The 20242-nt window shown below is 35.5% G+C and overlaps 1 protein-coding gene and 1 long non-coding RNA gene across 3 annotated transcripts; both read left to right on the top strand.

Moving 5' to 3' along the window:
- The first annotated feature begins 4127 nt into the window (after nt 1–4127).
- On the top strand, nt 4128–19790 carry LOC116301564 (uncharacterized). 2 transcript variants are annotated; one of them, XR_004197751.2, is made up of 2 exons: nt 4128–4597; nt 18848–19790. It is a non-coding gene; the product is annotated as an uncharacterized LOC116301564 (long non-coding RNA). The 2 variants fall into 2 exon arrangements; XR_016119234.1 differs by lacking the exon at nt 18848–19790 and adding an exon at nt 7340–7468.
- Nucleotides 9828–11961, top strand: LOC116301562 (uncharacterized). The gene has a single exon (XM_031710642.2). It carries the CDS (start codon nt 10020–10022, stop codon nt 11397–11399), a length of 1380 nt encoding a protein of 459 aa, XP_031566502.2. The 5' UTR covers nt 9828–10019; the 3' UTR covers nt 11400–11961.
- Nucleotides 19791–20242: the final 452 nt, after the last annotated feature.

A 20242-nucleotide genomic window follows, 5' to 3' on the forward strand; every position in this document is an offset into this window, starting at 1 on the left:
ACCCTCCTACATTGTCAAGCATCTCCAGGACGGCTTCAAAGCAAACAACTTAACAAAAACATGACAAAAAAAGCGTTTTATAGACATTGAGGCAAAGCTTCAATGAAAAAAGAGTGTTTGCACCTTTGTAAGCAACTACAGAGTCCTAAATGTTTTATATCGAGTTACTTCGTAAAGGGGATCAAAACATTATTCTGATCGATCCATATTTGTCTAGATAGTTCAAATTTCGCTATACATATTTTTTTGTCAAAAAGTGTTTTGTTCTCAATGAACAATTTTTTTGGTCTCGTTAAGCGCCTCTCGTTGAAACTGGTTATGGAAACCGCAAATTGAACTGAGAAAAAAACGTTACTTAATATTAGGATCCTTACAAAGTCGAAAAAGGATTCCTTTGTGTAGATATGGTTTAGATTTTGCTATATATATTTTTACTCAAAAAGTCATGTGTTCTCAATGAACAATTTTTAAGTCTATTAAGCGCCACTCGGGAAAGCTTAGTATGAATACTACACTTTCAACTGGGAGCCAAGGAAGTTAACTTTTAAAATGCGTATGAGCTAGAAAACAAGATTCCTTACTTTGCATTCTCCTGATGGAAACTCAATTGTTTTACTGAAAACATAAAAAAGCGAAGAATTGTTTTAGCTTTTCTTCGCGTAAATTGTATTTCCCTGCTTTGTTTTTCGCTGTTCTTTTAGTTTTGCCGAAAAACAGTTGGAAAATCGAATCTGAATAATTTTCATGAGTTACCATTCATTGACTTTTGTTCTGTTTTTGCTAGACTCAGAATAATAATAATATATCTAATAATTCAAAGAAAAAGGTATTGACTTAGTCTGGAAAATATGTACCAAAAAACTGCCAGTCACTCGAATAATATAGATATTACAATATATATTAAGAGATGAAATGGTGACGATAAAAGGAAAAAAAATATGAGTATATATTTATGTAAGTTCTTTTAAATATATGGATAAATAAAGCATCTTCATCGTGCTTTCATATCGATCAAGTGAGTTTAGATAATGGATAAATCTCATAATAATACTACTACCGTGTTTGTGCTAGCCTTACTAAACCCCAATAGACTTTATCAAACAATAGGAATGCGAGTCTCTATCGTATTCTTGAATGGCTCTTATTTTTAATTTTTTCGATGGAAAGTAATACGACTAGATAACATTGTGTTTGTTTGCTAGTCAGATTATTTTGTGTGTGTGTGTGTATTTCAGTGCGAATTGTAAAGGGAAAATTATACTTTTCGTTTAAAGATGGTCAAAAAAGCAAACACTGACAAAAAGAAATCGAAAGTCTATATACCTTACGGACCTGAGGGCAAATTTCTAAATATTCCAATTGTATTCTCTGTTTTTCAAGCATATGGAACACGGCCAGTCTTGCTTTTATTGCTCAGAAATGATAAAAGCTTATGATAAGACTATTCACAAAGAGAAACTCTCATAAGGCTAATTTCATAATTGCTTGGCGTTTGAAGAGCGCTTCCAGAAGGAGTTCAGTGTCATTCAGGAAGATTCTCTTGCGCCGCACCGTGTTTACCTAGGACTAAAACTGTCACATTGAAGTCAGAAAATCATTCCACCAATAGTTTCATAAGTAATTTAGTACCTCGATACACCAGGTTAGCATGCCTTATTACGGAATTGATTCAGGCGGATTTCAAGAAAATGGTTTATTTGTTACCGGATGCATACATGTCCCTTTCATGAAGTGCACACGTCTCTTAAACCAATGTTAGCATTAAGAGAGATGTAAAACCGTAGTAAAATAACCCATTTCGTCTGAAAGACGCCAGGCACTGTCAGTGGTCCATGGACCAAGACTAGAGAACTTAGTTTAATGACTTACTTGAACAAGTGAAAAACATCTGTGACGTAATCATCTTTAAATGGACAACCTCCGCCCCTTATACACTACTCTCGAGTCGATTTAATTTAACTCGTAAAACGATGGCCATCACATGCATTTTCTCGTTCATTAAAGTATGTCAACAAGCGTCCAAAGATTTTTGTCTTTGAAGTTTCAACTCTCAACCTGCACCGACTTTTGCTTCAAAATGAGCGAGGAATTCAGCAGTTCTTCCGTGAGAAAAGAATGACAAAAACCCTTTATAAAGTGTGATTTTTTCGAGGATTTTACTGTTCAAGGTGTTAACAGGCTGTTTGAAGTAATTTATAATGTTTTGGTTTCCTTTTCTTGACAACGTATTCATCGTCCCTTTTTAAATGAACCGCATAGCCAAGGCTATTAGACATTTCTTAATAAAGAGCTGGATGCACAAATGAACAGAAAAATAATACTATTTAACCTGGAATTCAAATGGACTTCCTTAAAGTTCTGTAGATAATTGATTATAATCTTAGAATTTTTGCTCCTAAATGTTTATGTTTTTCTTTTAGATTATAAGGTTCTGTTAATGAGTTATTGTGAGCGGTAAGTAAAAGCAGTTTAGATCCATTCATGATTTGAAGCTCATTTAGAATTCTTTGACATCGGCAAATGTTTTCTTTTTTGTCCAAACTAGAGTCGTGTCTCAAAACCTACAGCGCCTAAAACGAACCCTCCTGTGCATATTCCATCAATCTTCAATAATTGATTTTCTAAGTGCTTTCTCTAGAAGCAAAATCTACAAGATGTTTCCAGCTGTATGCTATCACTCTTTGGTATTCCTTTTAGGAGCTTTCCTCTTTATTGAGGAAACTCAATCTAAGTCTTCGTATATCGCGTTTTGTTCGACTGAGTTGTTCCTTACAGTATCTATTAAAAAATATGTTCAAAAATTGCCTTATATTGCCTGCCTCGATCGATAGAATAAATGTTACTTTCTTGCAATCAGAGGCAATTTAAATGTAGGCCAATTATTTCCCCTAGAAAAGGCTTTGAAGACTATCTCATGGACTGAATGTCGTATCAGTTGAATTAAGAAAAGAAAAGCTTTGCTGGTTAATTTTGCATCTTTCCTTACACTTCTTTGGTTTTCAATCCATTGTTTTGTTAATTTTCAATGAAAAAAGTTAAAATATTCGTCTTTGACTTGATCGTTCAAATATTCCATAATTATCTATAGAAACCAACCTATATTTTTGAAACTCTTAGCAATATTTTCAATTCCAAAATTGCGTTTTCGATGATAACGTTTAGGACATTTTGATTTTGGTTTCATTATAATGATAATCTTCAGTTCTCTAGAAGACTTTATTACATTAAATAACTTTAAAAGACAATGAGCTTTGATCTATATATTTAAGTTTCTGAAAGAGATGAAGTGATATCTTCATTCAAAGGCAGAAGCTTGTTTGGATTGTGTAAGCTAAATTATTTTGCATATCAAATTTTTGAAAGAGATTTCTTAACTAATATAAAAGAAAGAAAGAAGGAAAGAAGGAAAGAAGGAAAGAAGGATAGAATAATCAGGAATCCCAAGGAAGAAGGAAAGGACGAATGCCAATCACTCCACTCCGCCCTACGCCGTCCTTGCCCCATGCGGTACGCTGCCTCCCCCACTTGCCCGCCGACCCCGCCGCCCCCCGCCACGAAGAAGAAAGATAGGAATGAAGTGAATGAATGAAAGAAAGAAAGACACTAAGAAACTAAGAAAGAAGAAGAAAAAAAGAAGAAAAAAGAATGAAACCAAACAAAAAACAGACAAAGGTGCTTTAAAAACATCGATTATCAATCATGTTAAATAATATATAATATTATATATGTATTATATCAATAATATTAAATAACATGCATGAATGAAAAGTACATTTCTATCCGGGATATAAAATGGCTGCAACACAAGACTTGCAAAAGGGCGATGCCATATGATTTATTTCCATTTTGCTGCAGCCACGAAGTCTAGCTCTCCAGCAAGCTAAACGAATTCGTTTAGAAAAGATTTAGACCATGAGACTAATTAACTACCAAACAAAAAACGGCTTAGATATCTAAGACACTCTTAGCAACACCCAAAAAAACTTCTATTCATACCTATACAATTGATTCTATATATGAATGCAGACTCATTGTGATATTTCAGTATGGTAGTTGTGTTGTTGGAATAAGGCAGGGAGCATGAGTGTGGCAATGAAAAGTGCGCGATAGATTCTTAGAGTATGCAAATATACCCTGCGTGAAATCAGTCGCGGTGTCGTCGAAAACTAGTGGGTTTTCTGCGTACTTTTAAGTTCTCTACGGTCATCTCTTTATACTTTCATATTACATACACAGTAGGCAGTAAAGTTGAGGGCTTGTCAATGTCTATATCTTTCCTTCTTTCGCCGCATGAAAAAGGCTTGAATACTGTTAGGATTATCAATAAAATACACCATATACAACCGACTCAACCATTACAAGGTAGTCGTACCCCAACTGTGTGTCTCGCATACGAAAATCCTCAATCGTGGATCGAAAATCATGGTTGGAGAACTTTTTCCACAAAAGTGTACTCGCTTCAGTGTTTGACATGTGTGCGTAACTGAAAAAAAAAAAAAAGGCTTGTGGAAGAGCTGCTGACGCTGTTGCTAACTTAGAAATCCCACCATGAGGAAAAAGTACGAAGATTCGCGGAAAAGGAAAGCGTTTTACGCGGGTGAGTTAGAAACGTAGAAATGTGGAGTTTTTTCAAGTGAGCCATTGATGGCATATTCCAACGAGATTCAAATACATGCATCATATGTTTGAAACTTTCCTTGTCAAATATTATTTCAAGGGAACTTTTAAAACAAACATGATTCTTCATAGAGTTATCCGCTTATATGCTTTCGTTATTTGTTCGTTTTTCAAGCTTTTTTGGGGGATGGTACTTCGGTTAAAAGCTGAAGAAATGCAAATAGATAGGCAAATGTTTAGATAAACTTAGTGACTTTGTGAGGCTCATCTCGTATGCAAATTCTTAGTGAAAGCTGTACTACGAAAAACTTACATCTTTTCCAAACATTTTTAGACATTTAAAAAGCGTTGCGAAAAACTAACAATGAAGTAGACTTAGATTCTTCTTAAGGAATATTTTTGAGCATTTTTCAAGGATAAGAATTGACAAGCTGGTTGGGCCTTGCTTGTTTCGTTCCAATATCAATCGAAAAGTAATATATTCCTATTGACTTAGTAAATTCTATTTTTGAACGACTTGTGGTTTTTAGCAAAACAAACATGAAGATGTACGTTGTATATCGTTTTTCTACGAACTTCCGCTATCGTCTTCAGCCACAACTTATTTGGTTCAGTAAAATACGAGAAAACTCAAAAATTAAAAATGCCTGTCTTCTTAAATATATCAATCAAGAACCTACTTTTGAATTATTGATAAACTGAGAGCGAATCTTTTTTGCGAAAAAACCTTTATTTGCCTTTTGAAACTTTGAAAATTTATTTAAGATAAGCATTATAGCAGAAAAGGCTAAGAAAAAAGGTGTAAATTTTTGGACTTTTTTGTAGAATTATATTCGAATATTCGACAAAAAGTCAAAACATGAACTTCCAATTTAAATAAAATCATATACCTTTAGAGTTAATGAAATTATCACGATGAAAAAAGACAGTTTTTTTCTTTCATGTCATTAAAAAGTGACAAGAAAAAATACCTTTTCTTTACATTTTTAAGAATCGTGCATTTTTAAACTTTTACTCGTTTTGTTTTTGTTCCTTGTCCTCTACCTTCCTGGAGACTTTGTCCATTATTTCCGGAGCTTAAAATATTACTTAACAAAATAGTTTTTTATGAACTTTTGTTTGCAATTATGTGTTTTGGCTTTGCTAGTTTGGACTGCGTTTCCTCTGAGATAAAAACGATTCAAGTTATCCTTCAGTTTTTCTTATTCGAAGACTTTTTTTGTACACAAGTGAAGAATTCTCAGTTTATCGCAGATATTGACCCTTTAAATAAAGTGTAAAGACGTATTCACTAAAATTAAATATGGGAAAACTTAGGGTCGGCTAATTGACAATAAAGATATAGTTTACTGATGTTTCATTATCTGTTTTTCACACGATTTTCAAGAGCTTATCTTACTAGAATCCGATCCCTTATCGTACCAGTGCTTCAGACTTCATCAAAAGTGCTTAAACAGCTCACTAAGGATATTTATCAGTGAATTGAGACAACTTGTTCAGCAAGCAGGGACGAGTCTTTAACAGATGTCGAATTTCTTATCAGTCGTGCAACGGTTAAACGAAGAGATTGTAATTCCCAGATCTGTAGACAAATCTTATCTGGAATCATTTAGTCATCTTAAACTCTCGAAGTCTGTATTTTTCTTTAAACTTCTTACTTAAATATTTATACAAATACCTTGGAATCCAAAATACTGCAAGGATTAAAAAATATTCAAGTGGTATTCAAGTATATTGAAGATGTCCTGGACCTAGACAAAATATTTGTATAATCTTTCAATGATGGCAAAAAAAGTTTCACTTTATTTGAAGGCTAAATTCAATCGCAGATAAGAAATAATTGTTTCCTATAACTTGACGAAGCGGGAAATTTTGTCTTATTTTGGGGGCAAGAAAGGGTATTTGTCTCACGAGTCACGAACTTCGGAAAGGGATGTTTTGAAGTTGAAAAACCGTTCATTTGAATCAGATAAAACACGAATTCGTTTTTAAAATTCCCTTGAATTTCAGTCGACTAGAATCCCATAAAAAATAACTTGAAAAATAGGATTCTTCATCGTGAAACCCGCTGATAAAAAACACTGGAAAACTTCAGTACCGAAGAGTTGATGCTTTCTTACGAAAGAAATTAAAAAATTTTTGATTCTATAATCTATAAATTAAACTATATGTTTTCATACCGATAGCTTAAATTTTATTGCTCATTTTGTTAGTATCCTGTAAACATCTAGGATTAAATCTTGTTTCACTGGTCCTTGTTGAAATTTTGTTTTTAAATTCGGCTTTTATTTCACGGACGTATTGATTAGTTTCTTCGCTGCCATAGTTCTTCTTTTTGCAGAAATATGAATTGCCTAAGTTGGGCTTTCTTTATTATTCTTTCTGGATATTTGAAAGAGAAAATTAGAGCAAATGCAGCAGTATTCTTTCAGTTGATCTTATGTTGTAAACTACTGCCTTCAGAATGATTACTTTAGAAATTGAAGCTTAAGAATTGCTATCCGATAAATGTAGATAGTTTGAAAGATAAATCGTATAGAGAATGAGAAGTAAGATCTTCAATTTCACGGGTTATTGTTCTGTAACTTATAATGCGTGATCTAGCCAGGGAATTGTCAAAGTCTACACTCTTGGATTCGCTAATATGAATAACAAAAAGAGTTCTTTTTGTGTATTTCTTCATCAATTGAAGGCTCTTTTTTCATTTTTTTTATCACTGTAGGTGGGATAAATCTATGGCAATAACAGGATAAGGTACATCGTGAGGAAATGAAAAATTTGTATACAAGAGAGAAAAAGAAAGAGCTGAGTCACACAGAAAGCTATTATTAAAAGTCTTTCAATAATCTAAGGAGAATTTTTAGTACTTCCATGCAGCGTTGGGCCATGTCATGAACATCTTTTTTGATTCGAAGTGGAGGTGGGAGAGTACAGAGTTTGATAACAATGAATTGTGTCCCCCCAAAAAAACACTACGAATACAATATATCTACATGTCAAAACATTATACTTTTTTTCTATTTATATATTTCTTTCCAATTCTCCCGCTTGGCAAGCAAGGACACAACTGCTTCGAATACAAAGATCGTCTCATAAAAGAAACTTTAGATTTCCAATTCGTTACTGCTCTTATACTATTTCCATCCCACTTAGTAGCTTAGCAAGAGCCCAAACAATGACATTTAACACTTGCACTGTTCATAGAAATGCTCTCTCACAGGTCTTTTTTCCTAATATGAATTCCATACACTCACGCATAAAAAAAATCGCTCAAAGACAGCAGGTCATTTTAAAAGTTTTTAGCGCATTTGACTGCTAAAGCACGGCCAATTATTTTGGTATTTCGGCCCGGAGTATGTATTAGCGGCTATCGAGGACAGCTGAAAATTGAAACAGGTCTGAAGACATCGCAGGTGAGACTAGATATTAGGGCTTAACTATAATGCAATGACTCAGTTTCTCTATGTAAAAAATCTATCAGAAAAATACTGCCTCGGGGCCGGAAACCGAATCATCTACTACAGGGTTTGCTCTCACTCTTAGCATCATTTTATCCAGGTGATTGGGGTCAGTCTAGCCGCAAATTTTTCATGCATTTTTCGCCATTTAAAGTAAAATTTCCTTTCTTTGACCTATGGTCATATGTTCGCTATCACTTCAAAGTCTCTTTTTGGTAAATTCGGGGTCTTTTATTTCAGCGTTTGTAAAAATCACAATAGAATCTTTTCTATTTTTTTAATGTTATATGAGAAGTTTTGTGAGTTTAATTTCATTGCCCGAGGAAATTCGAACCATTCGACGATTGCCGGCGAAACAAAAGTTTTGGTCCAAAAAGGCAAACGTTCGTTGGTTCATAGAATAGTTTGGCTTCAAAGGGGTTGAACGAGAATTGTTCTGAGATATTTTCATAAGAAAGAGGTCCTTAAGTCACAAAACAATACGTAATCGCTGTGGTGGCGTAGGATAGTAATATTGCATAGTGAATCGGAACCTTACAGCGACAAGAAAAAATCCATTTTGAACGATAAAATGCAACACTTTTCCTGAACTAATACCTTTAACACAATGGCAAGGAAACCAATTATGGGCCTAAATTAAACGTGTTTAATTGGAGAGATAAAGCAAGAAATATCTTATGATGTCGGGTTTTCAGCTCTAGGTCCTTTGAAGCTTAACACTTAGATGTAAATACCCCACAAGCGGTAGGATCCCTGTGGTTAGCTTGCATGGCCACAATACCTTACCGTGCTTGAGATTAACAACCCCGCAGCTCTAAGGTTTAGCTCTCAAAGTAAGGTCTAGAATCACACGCAACTTTGACTATTAAGGGTTTTCAGTGGTTGGAATTTCACGAGAGGATCTTAAGGGGCTGGATGTTATCTTCCTATCTCAGGGTGTCTTTTTCACGTATACTTAAGGATAACCGATTTGACACGCTTCTCTCCTGATAAAATCTGCCATCAAGGTCAATGGGCCCCTTCTCACAAAAAAAACTTGACAATCCAATAGCAGAACACTTGTTCAGATCCGCTTATATTTCCATATATCACTTGAGAATCTGCAGGCTTGCTGCGGCTATCGCAATAGTATGGTCACAGCCTCCACATGCAAGCGAAAGCAAAACACTTACATCTCCCGTGGCCATTCTCAATGCTATTGTGTCTCTGAGGGCTACATAATTTCCTCGAAGTAAGATTTCTCTGAATGACACATTTTATTCAATTTTCGTTGCCAATTTAATGTGATCAAGTCTTAATATTGGTCAAAAGAAAAAAATTCGGTCATCATGAGATGTGAATTTTTTTGCAAAGTGTCGTCTCGGATTTTTTGAGTCAAATAAGGGTGAAAGCGACAATTGCTTTAAGCTGTTTAGCGTAGCGTGCTGTGTCTTTCAAGCTGAGTTCAACCCCAACTGTCAATCACTATTCAATCACCTGCCAGGACACTGTTGTTAGGATGGTCTTCAAATATCGTCCCCTTATCAGTTACCAAAACTCCCAAGACATCTAGAACCAATTCTACTTCATAAATATGGGCCCCAAAAGATTTTATTGATCGATTTAATAAGTAAGCAGCCCAAATTGCTGAGAAAGATGTCAAAGTTAATAAGAAGACGGATGCCAAATATAGCGTGTATTCCGGGGTGATCAAACAATTAAAAACATCACCATTTCGCAGCAGGGCACAGCTAATCATAATGTCCACGCTGATCAACGGTCTGCGCATGTGCGTGGTGATTGTAGCTCAATCGACTTAAAGGCACCATGCGGCGCATCAACGGCGTAACATATGCCTGCGCACTCAAGGCTCGTTCGTCAGGGAACGTTAATTATAAGGTCTCTAGCCTGTTATTTACACTACAGTAAAACTGATCCATATTCAAAAACCTTATAACAGCTCATATGGACCAGAATCTATGTAAACGTTCGTCGCTCTCGTACGAACCACCATCTCTACAGACTTCTTCCCACGGCTTGAGTACGAGTGTGTTTACGTCAACGGATTACACTGACAGAAGAAGGTCTTCTTCGCCGAATATGAATCACATTTTAGACTCGAGTCATTTATCTTCAATTCGTATCGCCGCGACACATCGCCTTCCTCCAGAGTCTTTGTCATACGACCAGAAAGCAACAGGGATGTCTGGACAGCAGAGCTTGTATCATTCTTTCCCTGCATATCGTCACATGGCAGCCCCGGGATTTGCAGCTCACGAATACATGCACCATCAAGATATGTCGCATTTGACGACTAGTGGAGAACTTAGTTCACATTCTATATCTTTACACCAGTCCATGGGCAGCCCGGGAAACCATCCTCACCGACATAACATGTATACTTCGGCTTCTGGACCGGGTTTGCATCCAAATAATATGGGATACCACCACGGTGTCTCTCACAAAAGTTTAGATGCCGCGGTTCACTATGGTTTTGGACCGACGCACGAGTCCGTTCCACCACACCATGCCATGCCACAAGTTCTCAACTCGACTCTACGATACTCCAGAGGTGCGGATCTTTATCCTAGACCTGATAGATTCTCTCAAGGACTTGGGAATCCCTTTGTGGATCATCCACCACCCGGTTACCCAAGCCCAACAGCTCCCAGCATGTATCTACCACTAGTTAAGCAGCCAACAAACCAAATCTTTACGTGCCTATGGATAGATCAGTCGCCCCCAACTGGAAAACGAAAGCCATGTGGAAAACAGTACACGATGATGCAAGACATTGTCAGTCATATCTCGGATGAACACGTTTGTGCAAATGATTCCAATTTGCACGTTTGCTACTGGCAAGACTGCGTCAGAAATGGCTTGCCTTTCAAGGCCAAGTACAAGCTTGTCAACCACATACGAGTACATACCGGAGAAAAGCCATTCCCTTGCCCCTTTCACGGTTGTGGAAAACTATTTGCTCGCTCGGAAAACTTGAAAATACACAAAAGAACTCATACTGGAGAAAAGCCTTTCATTTGCGAGTTTTCCGGCTGTGATCGGCGGTTTGCAAACTCGAGCGATCGCAAAAAACACTCTCACGTTCACACATCGGACAAGCCTTATATCTGCAAGGTAGATGGTTGTAATAAAAGCTACACTCACCCGAGTTCGTTGAGAAAACACATGAAACTTCACGAATCTGGCGGCGTCAGAGACCTTTCTCCCTCTCTAACACAGACCAATGGACAAATAGACTCGATTTCTAGCCGAGACTCCACTCGATCTCCACCAACTCCGCGCGCTGTCAAAGAGAAAAGCCAGTCAGAATGGTATTCATGCTGAATGATTGTCAATCTTCAAGCGGCTATCACAGTAGTAAAATCTCTTCAACAGGACCCAAGTCTACGGCTTTCCTTAAATTATTTAATAAACTTTGGCTCCTCGGAGTCTAGCAAGAAAATAACGCAACGCTTTTAGGTGCTTCACAATGGTATAACAAATCTAGAACGAAGTGGAAGAAAGAAGGACAGAAAAGAATGACCGCTCTCAAATCATCAACTTTTGATAAGTATTTTTGATTTGATTTTGAACATCCTGCCAAATATGCAGACGTTAAAAACGTTGTACATAAAGAACTACTTGTTAAATCTATATTGACACGTAAACTTTATGAAACGACTGCCAATAGCATAGAAAAATATGTAGATATGTATTCTAACTTTTAAAATTATTTCAATGTATAGAAAAATTGCAAGAGGAAAGAGTGTAAATATACAGAACTGAAAAGTTGTGAAAACTTGAAAAGTTCATGAAAAAGATTATCAAACTCGCTACCCAAAATGTATCTGTTGAAATTATAGAAATTTTGTGCTACAAGATCATTAAAGTATTTAGTTCAAAAACAGTTTTTTAAGAGAGTCATAAGTTTATTCAGCTATGTAGATTTGGGTCAAAACTCTCTGAACAAATCCGCAGAACTCTCAATTTAAAAATTTAAACAATATGTGGAATTATGTTGTGAAGGTAAAGATCGATTCGTTTTTTCAAAAAAATTATGCCTTTGGGCTATGAGCTAATACATGTTATTTTAGCTCAGTCATAGGTCCAAATCAATTTTAATTCGACATATAGGATTGGAGAGCCGAGCCAAACTGAATAACAAGCATTGAAAATAGCGGCGAGTTGCTATGAGCTTGTTTCAAACTCGCCAAAATAAGCTAATTCTTTTCAAAACTTGTATTGTGCTTTCAAGAATTGAGGTAAAAACTGTATTCAAATGTTATGGAAATTTAAAGTTTTAGACCGGCTAACAGTCGACCGAGCACAGCTGTTCCTACGGCGTTTGTAAAATCGATAAGTGAATGGGTGGTTTTCTGACAAAGAAGCTAGAATATAAACAAACAGTACGGTGTTTTCATTGCTTGAAATTCTACGACTCCGAAAGAGTTCTAGAATAAGCGCTTAATATATAAATGACCTAATTTTTTTAGTCCTGTTTACAAAATTTGAAAACCGAATTCTTCGGTGAAAGCCTTAACTTTTAGTTTCTTCGCCAAACCGTTTTTTGGGAGTAACTAAACATATTATGAACAATTAGAAAGAGTGTTAATTTTGAAAATAATATTACTCGTTTTCTAATCTCAAAGTGTGTTTCCTTTGGAAGCATTAAACGCCATATTAGTACATAGATACGGGTATGGTTGTGACGGGAAGTTCTATGTTTTGGTTGAGAATTACTTTGAAATCTTTCGGGGAGCCGTTTAATAGTGTTGGTCAAAGAAATCCGAGTTTGTGTTCACAAATCAGTTTTCATGGCCATTTAGAGACGCACTTAACGCCATAAAAGATATGTTATTTACAGCTGAGAATTTGAATCTAGAGAAATATGAATAAAAGTTTATAAAGAAAGGAATATTACTGAGAAAAGCTGCAGAAGGATGAAGAATGAAAAGACACAGGAAAGAGGGAACTGAGATAATTGGAAATAGATAAAGAACGGAGAGACATGAAAAAGAAGAGATAGAAAATGTAGGTAAATTTGTATGGATAAAATCAGGCAGTCAGAAAATAGAAGAAAGGAATCAGAGAAGACGAAAGACACATCGGAATCGGAAAGAGAGAAAATTAAAAAAGAAGACGAATAACTGATTAATAAGGAGAAGAAGAAGGAGAAGAAGAAGAAAAAGAAAAAGAAGAAGAAGAAGAAGAAGAAGAAGAAGAAGAAGAGAAGAAGAAGAGAAGAAGGAGAAGAAGGAGAAGAAGGAGAAGAAGGAGAAGAAGGAGAACAAGAACAAGAAGAAGAAGCAGAAGAAAAGGAATGAGAAGAAGAAGACGAAGAAAAAGACAAAATAATAGAAGGAAGAAGAAGACGAAGAAAAAGCCCTAGAGATAAAGAAGAAAAAGCAAAGAAGAACAAAACAAAACAAGACTAGTTCTGAAGAACAAGAAAAACAAATAATAATAATTAAAAATATATATATATCAAGAACAGAAACTGAACAAGAAATACATTAATCTAGGAAGTGCATCCCGTGGAGTTCTGGCAAGTTTTCCATTTATTAAACTGTCAATGATGATAAACCAGTTCTCTAACATAAGGTAAAAGCTCTCAGCGGTAACACTGATCACGAACTGGTTTGACCTCCCCGACGCCGCTCCACTGTCAGCGGTCAACCAATTCAACTGTGCAAAAGACGACATTCAAATAGTAGATTTGGGAGGACATCTACGACCATTAATGTTCTGATCATGGTTCTCTGAACTGGTTGTTAAAAGTTTGAAGAACTTAGGGTATTAGCCAAGGGTCATTCTTCATGTTCTTTACAATAGAATAATAGCTTTAGAATCATCACTAGACTGTTAATATAAGGCTGACGTTAATAAATGTCCCTACTTCTGCTAATAATAATCCCTCTTGCTCAAATGCCGGACAAACTTATTATGACAAGTTCATGAAAGGTTTATATGAATAGACTTGGCTTATCTGCTTATCTAGACTCATCCCAACTAAACAAGTCCATTGTTTAACTCTCTACTTTGAAGTCGAATCTGTCAACACTACACTTGTGTTAAGTGTGAGCAATTCAACATATGTATAACAGCCGTGGAAGGGAATTTTCATCGCTGGTCTCTTGATGTGAGGGCAGATAAAACCATTACCATCGATCAGATATGGTCTAATCTAGGACATCTATACAATATCTGTTACCTTTCCTACTCTACTCGAATGCTTAATTTGATCCATACTGTAGAATAAAAAAATCATATTTCCTAGTTTTTAAAGAGTGTTTTCTTGGTTGTAGCATGCATCCTTAAAATCATTATGAACTATTCTTCAAACTATACTACCATATGTTTACTCAAAGAACGCATAGAATACTCAAACATTCGCTTTTTCCTTTATTTAGGGAATTAGTTACATTAAAGCTCATTGATTATCCAGACCGTGAGCTCCATGAATGTAATTTTAGGCAGGTAAACTGAAAAAGTATTTTGTCGCACGGATTTTTTTATTTTATTTTTAAATATTTTGCTTTCTGCCAATTCAAACTGCTGCTGGTGAAAATTAGAGTACGTTTAATTTTGCTTAGTATTTGTGACCTATATGGTTTTGGATTCTGAGATTGATTCTCTTTCCTAAATTAGCCATAAAATTTGAATAGATATAGACGCCTTACTGTGATACTACAAAAGTTAATCAAAACTTCGAGTGGGAATACAATTTCGATTCAATGGATCCTAACACCAACTTGGTTCGACTTGACCGGCTTTCTATTTTTTCATTAGAATAGATGATTGACGCCCAACTACCAAGGTATTGTACTCCAGATTCAAAACATTGATAAGGAAACCATTGGGGCTGATCCGAAATGTGTCGATGGGGATGTAATTAGTACATTTTGTTCCACAGCACACTGAAATTGGGGGTCAATTTTTGTTGGAGTGAGAACTATGAAGGACCCCTGGACTAAAACCAATAATGCAAGGAAAGAAGTTTGTTATTATCTCAATAGTGTTAGAATAAACAAAGCGTTAATCAGTTCTCTGTAGGATTCTGAGGTTTTTTAACAAAGACTACTATAGATCTCATGCCTTGATTCTCTCTCTCCCTCTTTCGATATATATATATATATACTAAAATCAATTTAAAATATTTTTCAAAGAGTGCTCAACATTGCAGGAGCATTACATAATATATATATATATATATATATATATATATACACTACTATACTAATTGATTATTATCATATATATATATATACACATATACTTCTTTTCGTCGTCTTCTTCTTTTTCTTCTCTCTCTCTCTCTCTCTCTCTCTCTCTCTCTCTCTCTCTCTCTCTCTCTCTCTCTCTCTCTCTCTCTCTCTCTCTCTCTCTCTCTCTCTCTCTGTATTTATATATATAATTCTCATGATTTATTTTCTCTCTCCTTCTTCTTTTTGTCTTCTTCTTCTTCTTCTCCTCTCTCTCTCAATAACCATTATAGGAGAACTAAGGGAGCGGATGGACTATAGCTGCATGAATGTCAAAGCTAAATTCCTTAAGTACAAACTGTCTTGGAGGCAATTCCCAGCATGTTGTCCAATAACAGGTCGTTCATGCCTGTAGTTATTGATTTGTGTTACGATATGAATTAGAACGTCAACAGCCAAGGAAATTTTCACTTTAACTAGATTTCTGTTAGGGGGCTATTGAAGCTATAACAGATAATGAATCCATTCGTTAATAATATGAATTTGTTATAGCACGAGTATGACACCAAGAATTAATTATATTCCTTCATTTTACTCTTTATTTCTCGTTCTTTATTTATTTATTTATTCATGTGTTTACTTTTATCTTCAGCTGAACGCGTTTCTATTAATATTCACCGTCGCAGTTTCAATTATTAGCCAAAAACATTCTAGAGCGAATTTGCTGAATAGGCGGAATTCCTTACTAAGGTCATTAGTCTCTACAGTAAGTTATTTCCGATTTTTCCGGACCTCATAAATGATGCGTTCAGTATTTTTACGCCTTCCTTCTTAAAAACATCCTACTTGAAACACTCTTTCGGATTTGCAATTGCCTCTTATTTTCGTTCTTCAAATAAACTCTCAAATGCAAGCCCTAACCTTGCATGATTTTGTCCCAATTTGTTTATTTATTTCTAGATCTGAACACAAATAATCAATCCATGCCAAAGATTTGTTATTTTTATTTACTTCCTACGATATGAAGCTCAAGAAAACTTTGTCTCTAGATTGCGAAATATGGTATATAAATATATATATATACATGATATATTTTAATGTTTAAAACACAACACAATGCATCACGTTTCCATGATCAAGACAAAAACTAACAGTAATTTGTGAGAAAACATTCAAAATAGCAACTACTTCTTGGTTGTCAGGGCAAACTGCTTGGCGTTGCGTGCGTTGATGATCCAACAGACTTTGAATCAATAAGAATTTCCGGATTTGTTTTGAGGAACGTGTTTATAGTTAAGAACGAGCTCAGTCTTGGACATTGTTATAGCGCAAAGTTTTGAGACGCAGGGGTCTTTGTTCAACAGAATAGTGCTCCAAGAATGTCAAATACGTGTTTATAATTCTTTTAGAAAACATAAAGCAATTTGCAATGAACAGAATGGAACTAATGAGAGAAAAAAGTTGGAGAGGAGGTTAACTCACGCGAAAGATAATATTTTAAAACTGTAACTTTCCAAACGTGTTTCCTTTTTTTTTTTTTTTTTTTTGCATGTTTGTACCTCATAGGAATTCCGAATGTCATCTTTAAATTGAGTAGAAAAAATATATGAAACAGATAAGCATAGCGTGACTTTAAGAAATAGAAGGACAAGGACAAGGACGAGGACAAGGAAAATACTTTAATTGATTTATACAGTTTAGGCACGAAAAACATGATCAAACAGATATACTGAAAATCCTCATCTCCAGCTAATTTCAGCATCTTACGCCATATACATCTTTAGCAATATTTAGCCGGATATTTTCTCTTGAATCGTAGCAAGATTGTATTCGTGATGTTCATATTTTGAATTTAAACTTCCAAACTCAATAAGTTTATTTATTGTCCCACTGTAATTACATGGAGCAGGCGCTACAGGTACTCTATTGTACAATACCGATTCAATGATAGAGGTGGCGATTCTTAATTGTTTGTTGACAACTGCGTAAGTAATGTCTCACTTTAATCTATTATAGGACTAAAAATACTAAAATTCGAATTCAGTTTTTACTTCAAAAGCCATCAAAGCAAAAATTCAAGTATAAGAACGTTTTGGAGTTGTTTTTTTTTACTATGACTGTCAAAAAGTATATATAGGTTAAGTCTATTCTAAGTAATTAAGCCAATTCTAGGAGAAGAATCATGGAGTTGCAGGAAAGCAAGAAAGTATTTGAGGGTTTGATATGTGGGTGCCTTCGAGGCGAAACACGAGCGAGAGCAAAGCTCAGCAGTCAATATTTAAGCGTCAATTGATATAAGCCTTTTTTCCGTTAAGTTTGTATTTGCCTACCCTGGGATCCAGCGGTTTTATTTCGCCTCCTGTGGATGTAACGAGCGAGCGCCTAGCGACATGCCGTCAAAACAGCAAACGAGAAGCGAGAATAAAATAATCTGTGGTCCCCAGGGTAGGACGGTCAGAATAATAAATGTTTGTAGCCATAAGGTATTTTCCTTAGAAAATAAATTCAGCCGAATTCTAATTTGTTAAATTCAATTCGGTTTTTTGATAAAGCATAGCTTAAAGTTTATGGTTATAAAACTTTGCCTCCATTCATTTTGATTGGAAATACATCCGAGCTTACGCACTAGGCACCCAGGGACCAAATTGCAAAACCCATAATGTCAACTAACGGCGTAGAAAGTGTCTTTACTCTATGGGTCTGAAAGAATTGCCAGCAATATCATAAAACCAAATTAACCCATACAAAACGATTTTAGGCTGATATATTTATAGATATTGCCTTATACACCTACTTGCAAGAACGTTGTCATACGAAAATAGAACATTAGTGATTTAGTGGGATAGGAATTATATTAAAAAACAAAAGAAGATCACTGAAGCTGAACTTTTTCTTTTGTCTTTCGATATATTCCTTTCTCACTAAATTAGGTTCTAATATCGTATGACAACGTTCTTGCAGGTAGGTGTATGTCTTATGCAGATAAAATAAGCTTATTTTGGGTCACGTGCGAGCAGAACATTCCTTCTTCGTTTAATAGACTCTGGAGATTAAGATTCAGCTTTTCTTTCAGCCAATTATATTAAGTAGTTTTAGATCTTATTGCATTTTTTGTATGGGTATGGTTCGAACCATCGACACAGCTCATCTTACAGCTTTACGCTTCGGTTTAAAGTGGCATAATCGGCTGTATAAAGCCATCCTTTACAGACCAGAGCTAAAGCAGTCATAAATGTTTCTTAAATTCTTATTTTGATATTTACGTTGGGTTTACGCTAACATCAAAATGAGCATAAAGCTTCCTTTTAAAATTGCCACTTAAACATCGCGTAAACCTTCAAAATACTGGATTCTTTTTAAAGCAGAAGTTTCTTCTTTCGTACTACGTGTGTTAAGTTATTCTGTAAGAAAAAGAATGACTCTCTCATCAAGCGAACCACCCTTAGCGATGCAAATGAATAAAAAATGGTTAAATGAAGATTGCTGTTAAGTGCTCTTTGGACGATAATTCTAAAACTATAGTTGGCTATTACTGTACTTTTAACTGCACTACTGTAGTATCTAATGTTGAAATGTCTGATTTCTTAACAGCTACCTCACTCTACTTCAGTATCCAAACTCAAGAAGAGAACTATAGAAAAGCAAAAACAGAAGAAATCCCAAGATCTTTCTTATCATCAAATTCACACTAGATACCTCTTGTTGTCTGGATCGTTTTAACATCGACAAAGGATCCTCGCTAGTTGCCTAAGTCTAAGAAAGCTTACAAATATAAACATTACCGTAGCTTTTTATGTAATCTCAGTGCTTTCAATTGTACATGGTCTGTTAGAGTTGTAGTTACAGCATGTTGTCTATTATTGTGGAATAAGCGGTCACACTTGATATCGTTGAAGCCTTTGGTGCTATATATTTCAGACAACGAGAAGAAGGAAGAGGGAGAGGAGGAGGATGGGGATAAAGAAATGAAGGAAGATGAAACAGAAACAGAAACAGAAATAAAAGAGAGAAGCAAGAAAGGAAGGAAGGAAGGAAGGAAGGAAGGAAGGAAGGAAGGAAGGAAGGAAGGAAGGAAGGAAGCAAGGAAGGAAGGAAGGAAAGGAGATTGAGGGAAAGTAAAATAACAAGACAGACAGAAGGAAAGAAAGAAAATAAAAAACCGAAGGAATAAGTAAATAAAGATGGAACACGAAAATACCCAAAAAAGTCTTTTAATAAAAAGGCGCAGACCAAGGATGTACCGAATGTAAATGCCAACCTAACAACTTTGCCAATTAAAAAATAATAATTTTAAACAAGTGCATATGCTTGGGCAGTTCATGTGCAGCGGAAACAAAATACGGACTAAACTACTCCTTGGAAGCCCTTAGGCAGTTCTTAGTCTAGCTAATTAAGCAAATTTCTATTTTGAACATTAAGTTTTCAAAGAACTTTCTACCGCAAGAAACACGAGACGTTTTACATATACATTGTGAATAAACCTCATGTCAAACTGTCTCTCGAGCAATCAAATAAAAAACCACTATTGTTTGGATTTCTTCTTTTTTTGTGGAAGTGTCAGACATACACGTAGACAATGGACCTGACAATGGACATGGAGAAGGTGTAAGGGACTTGATTCAAGCTTTAGGGTGGAATACTCTGAGTACCCAGCGAGAAAAACATAAGGTCATTTTAGTTTTCAAATCTTTAAATGGCCTTACTCCCGATTATCTGAGTTCCAAATTTATTAGCAGGGATGATAGAGTGACAACAGTAAATCCGTGAAACTTTAGTAATACTAAATAGCACAATTTCATGCAAATTCCATTGTTTTCTGTTGTTTAACTAGCACTATCTTGTACTATTTAGTAATTAGTGTTTCACGGATTTACTGTGGTCACTCTACAAACTCTTACTCCCTATGTGGTTCCGTTAACTAACTAACTGTTTCTCTGCCGTGCACTAATTACCTTAAAAAAACATTTACCTATAGTGTTGTTGTTT

Source organism: Actinia tenebrosa, unplaced genomic scaffold (assembly GCF_029948245.1).
Source record: "Actinia tenebrosa isolate PJP-AT-01 unplaced genomic scaffold, QUT_ActTen_1.0 PGA_scaffold10__47_contigs__length_13832649, whole genome shotgun sequence".
Taxonomy (NCBI): Eukaryota; Metazoa; Cnidaria; class Anthozoa; order Actiniaria; family Actiniidae; genus Actinia; species Actinia tenebrosa.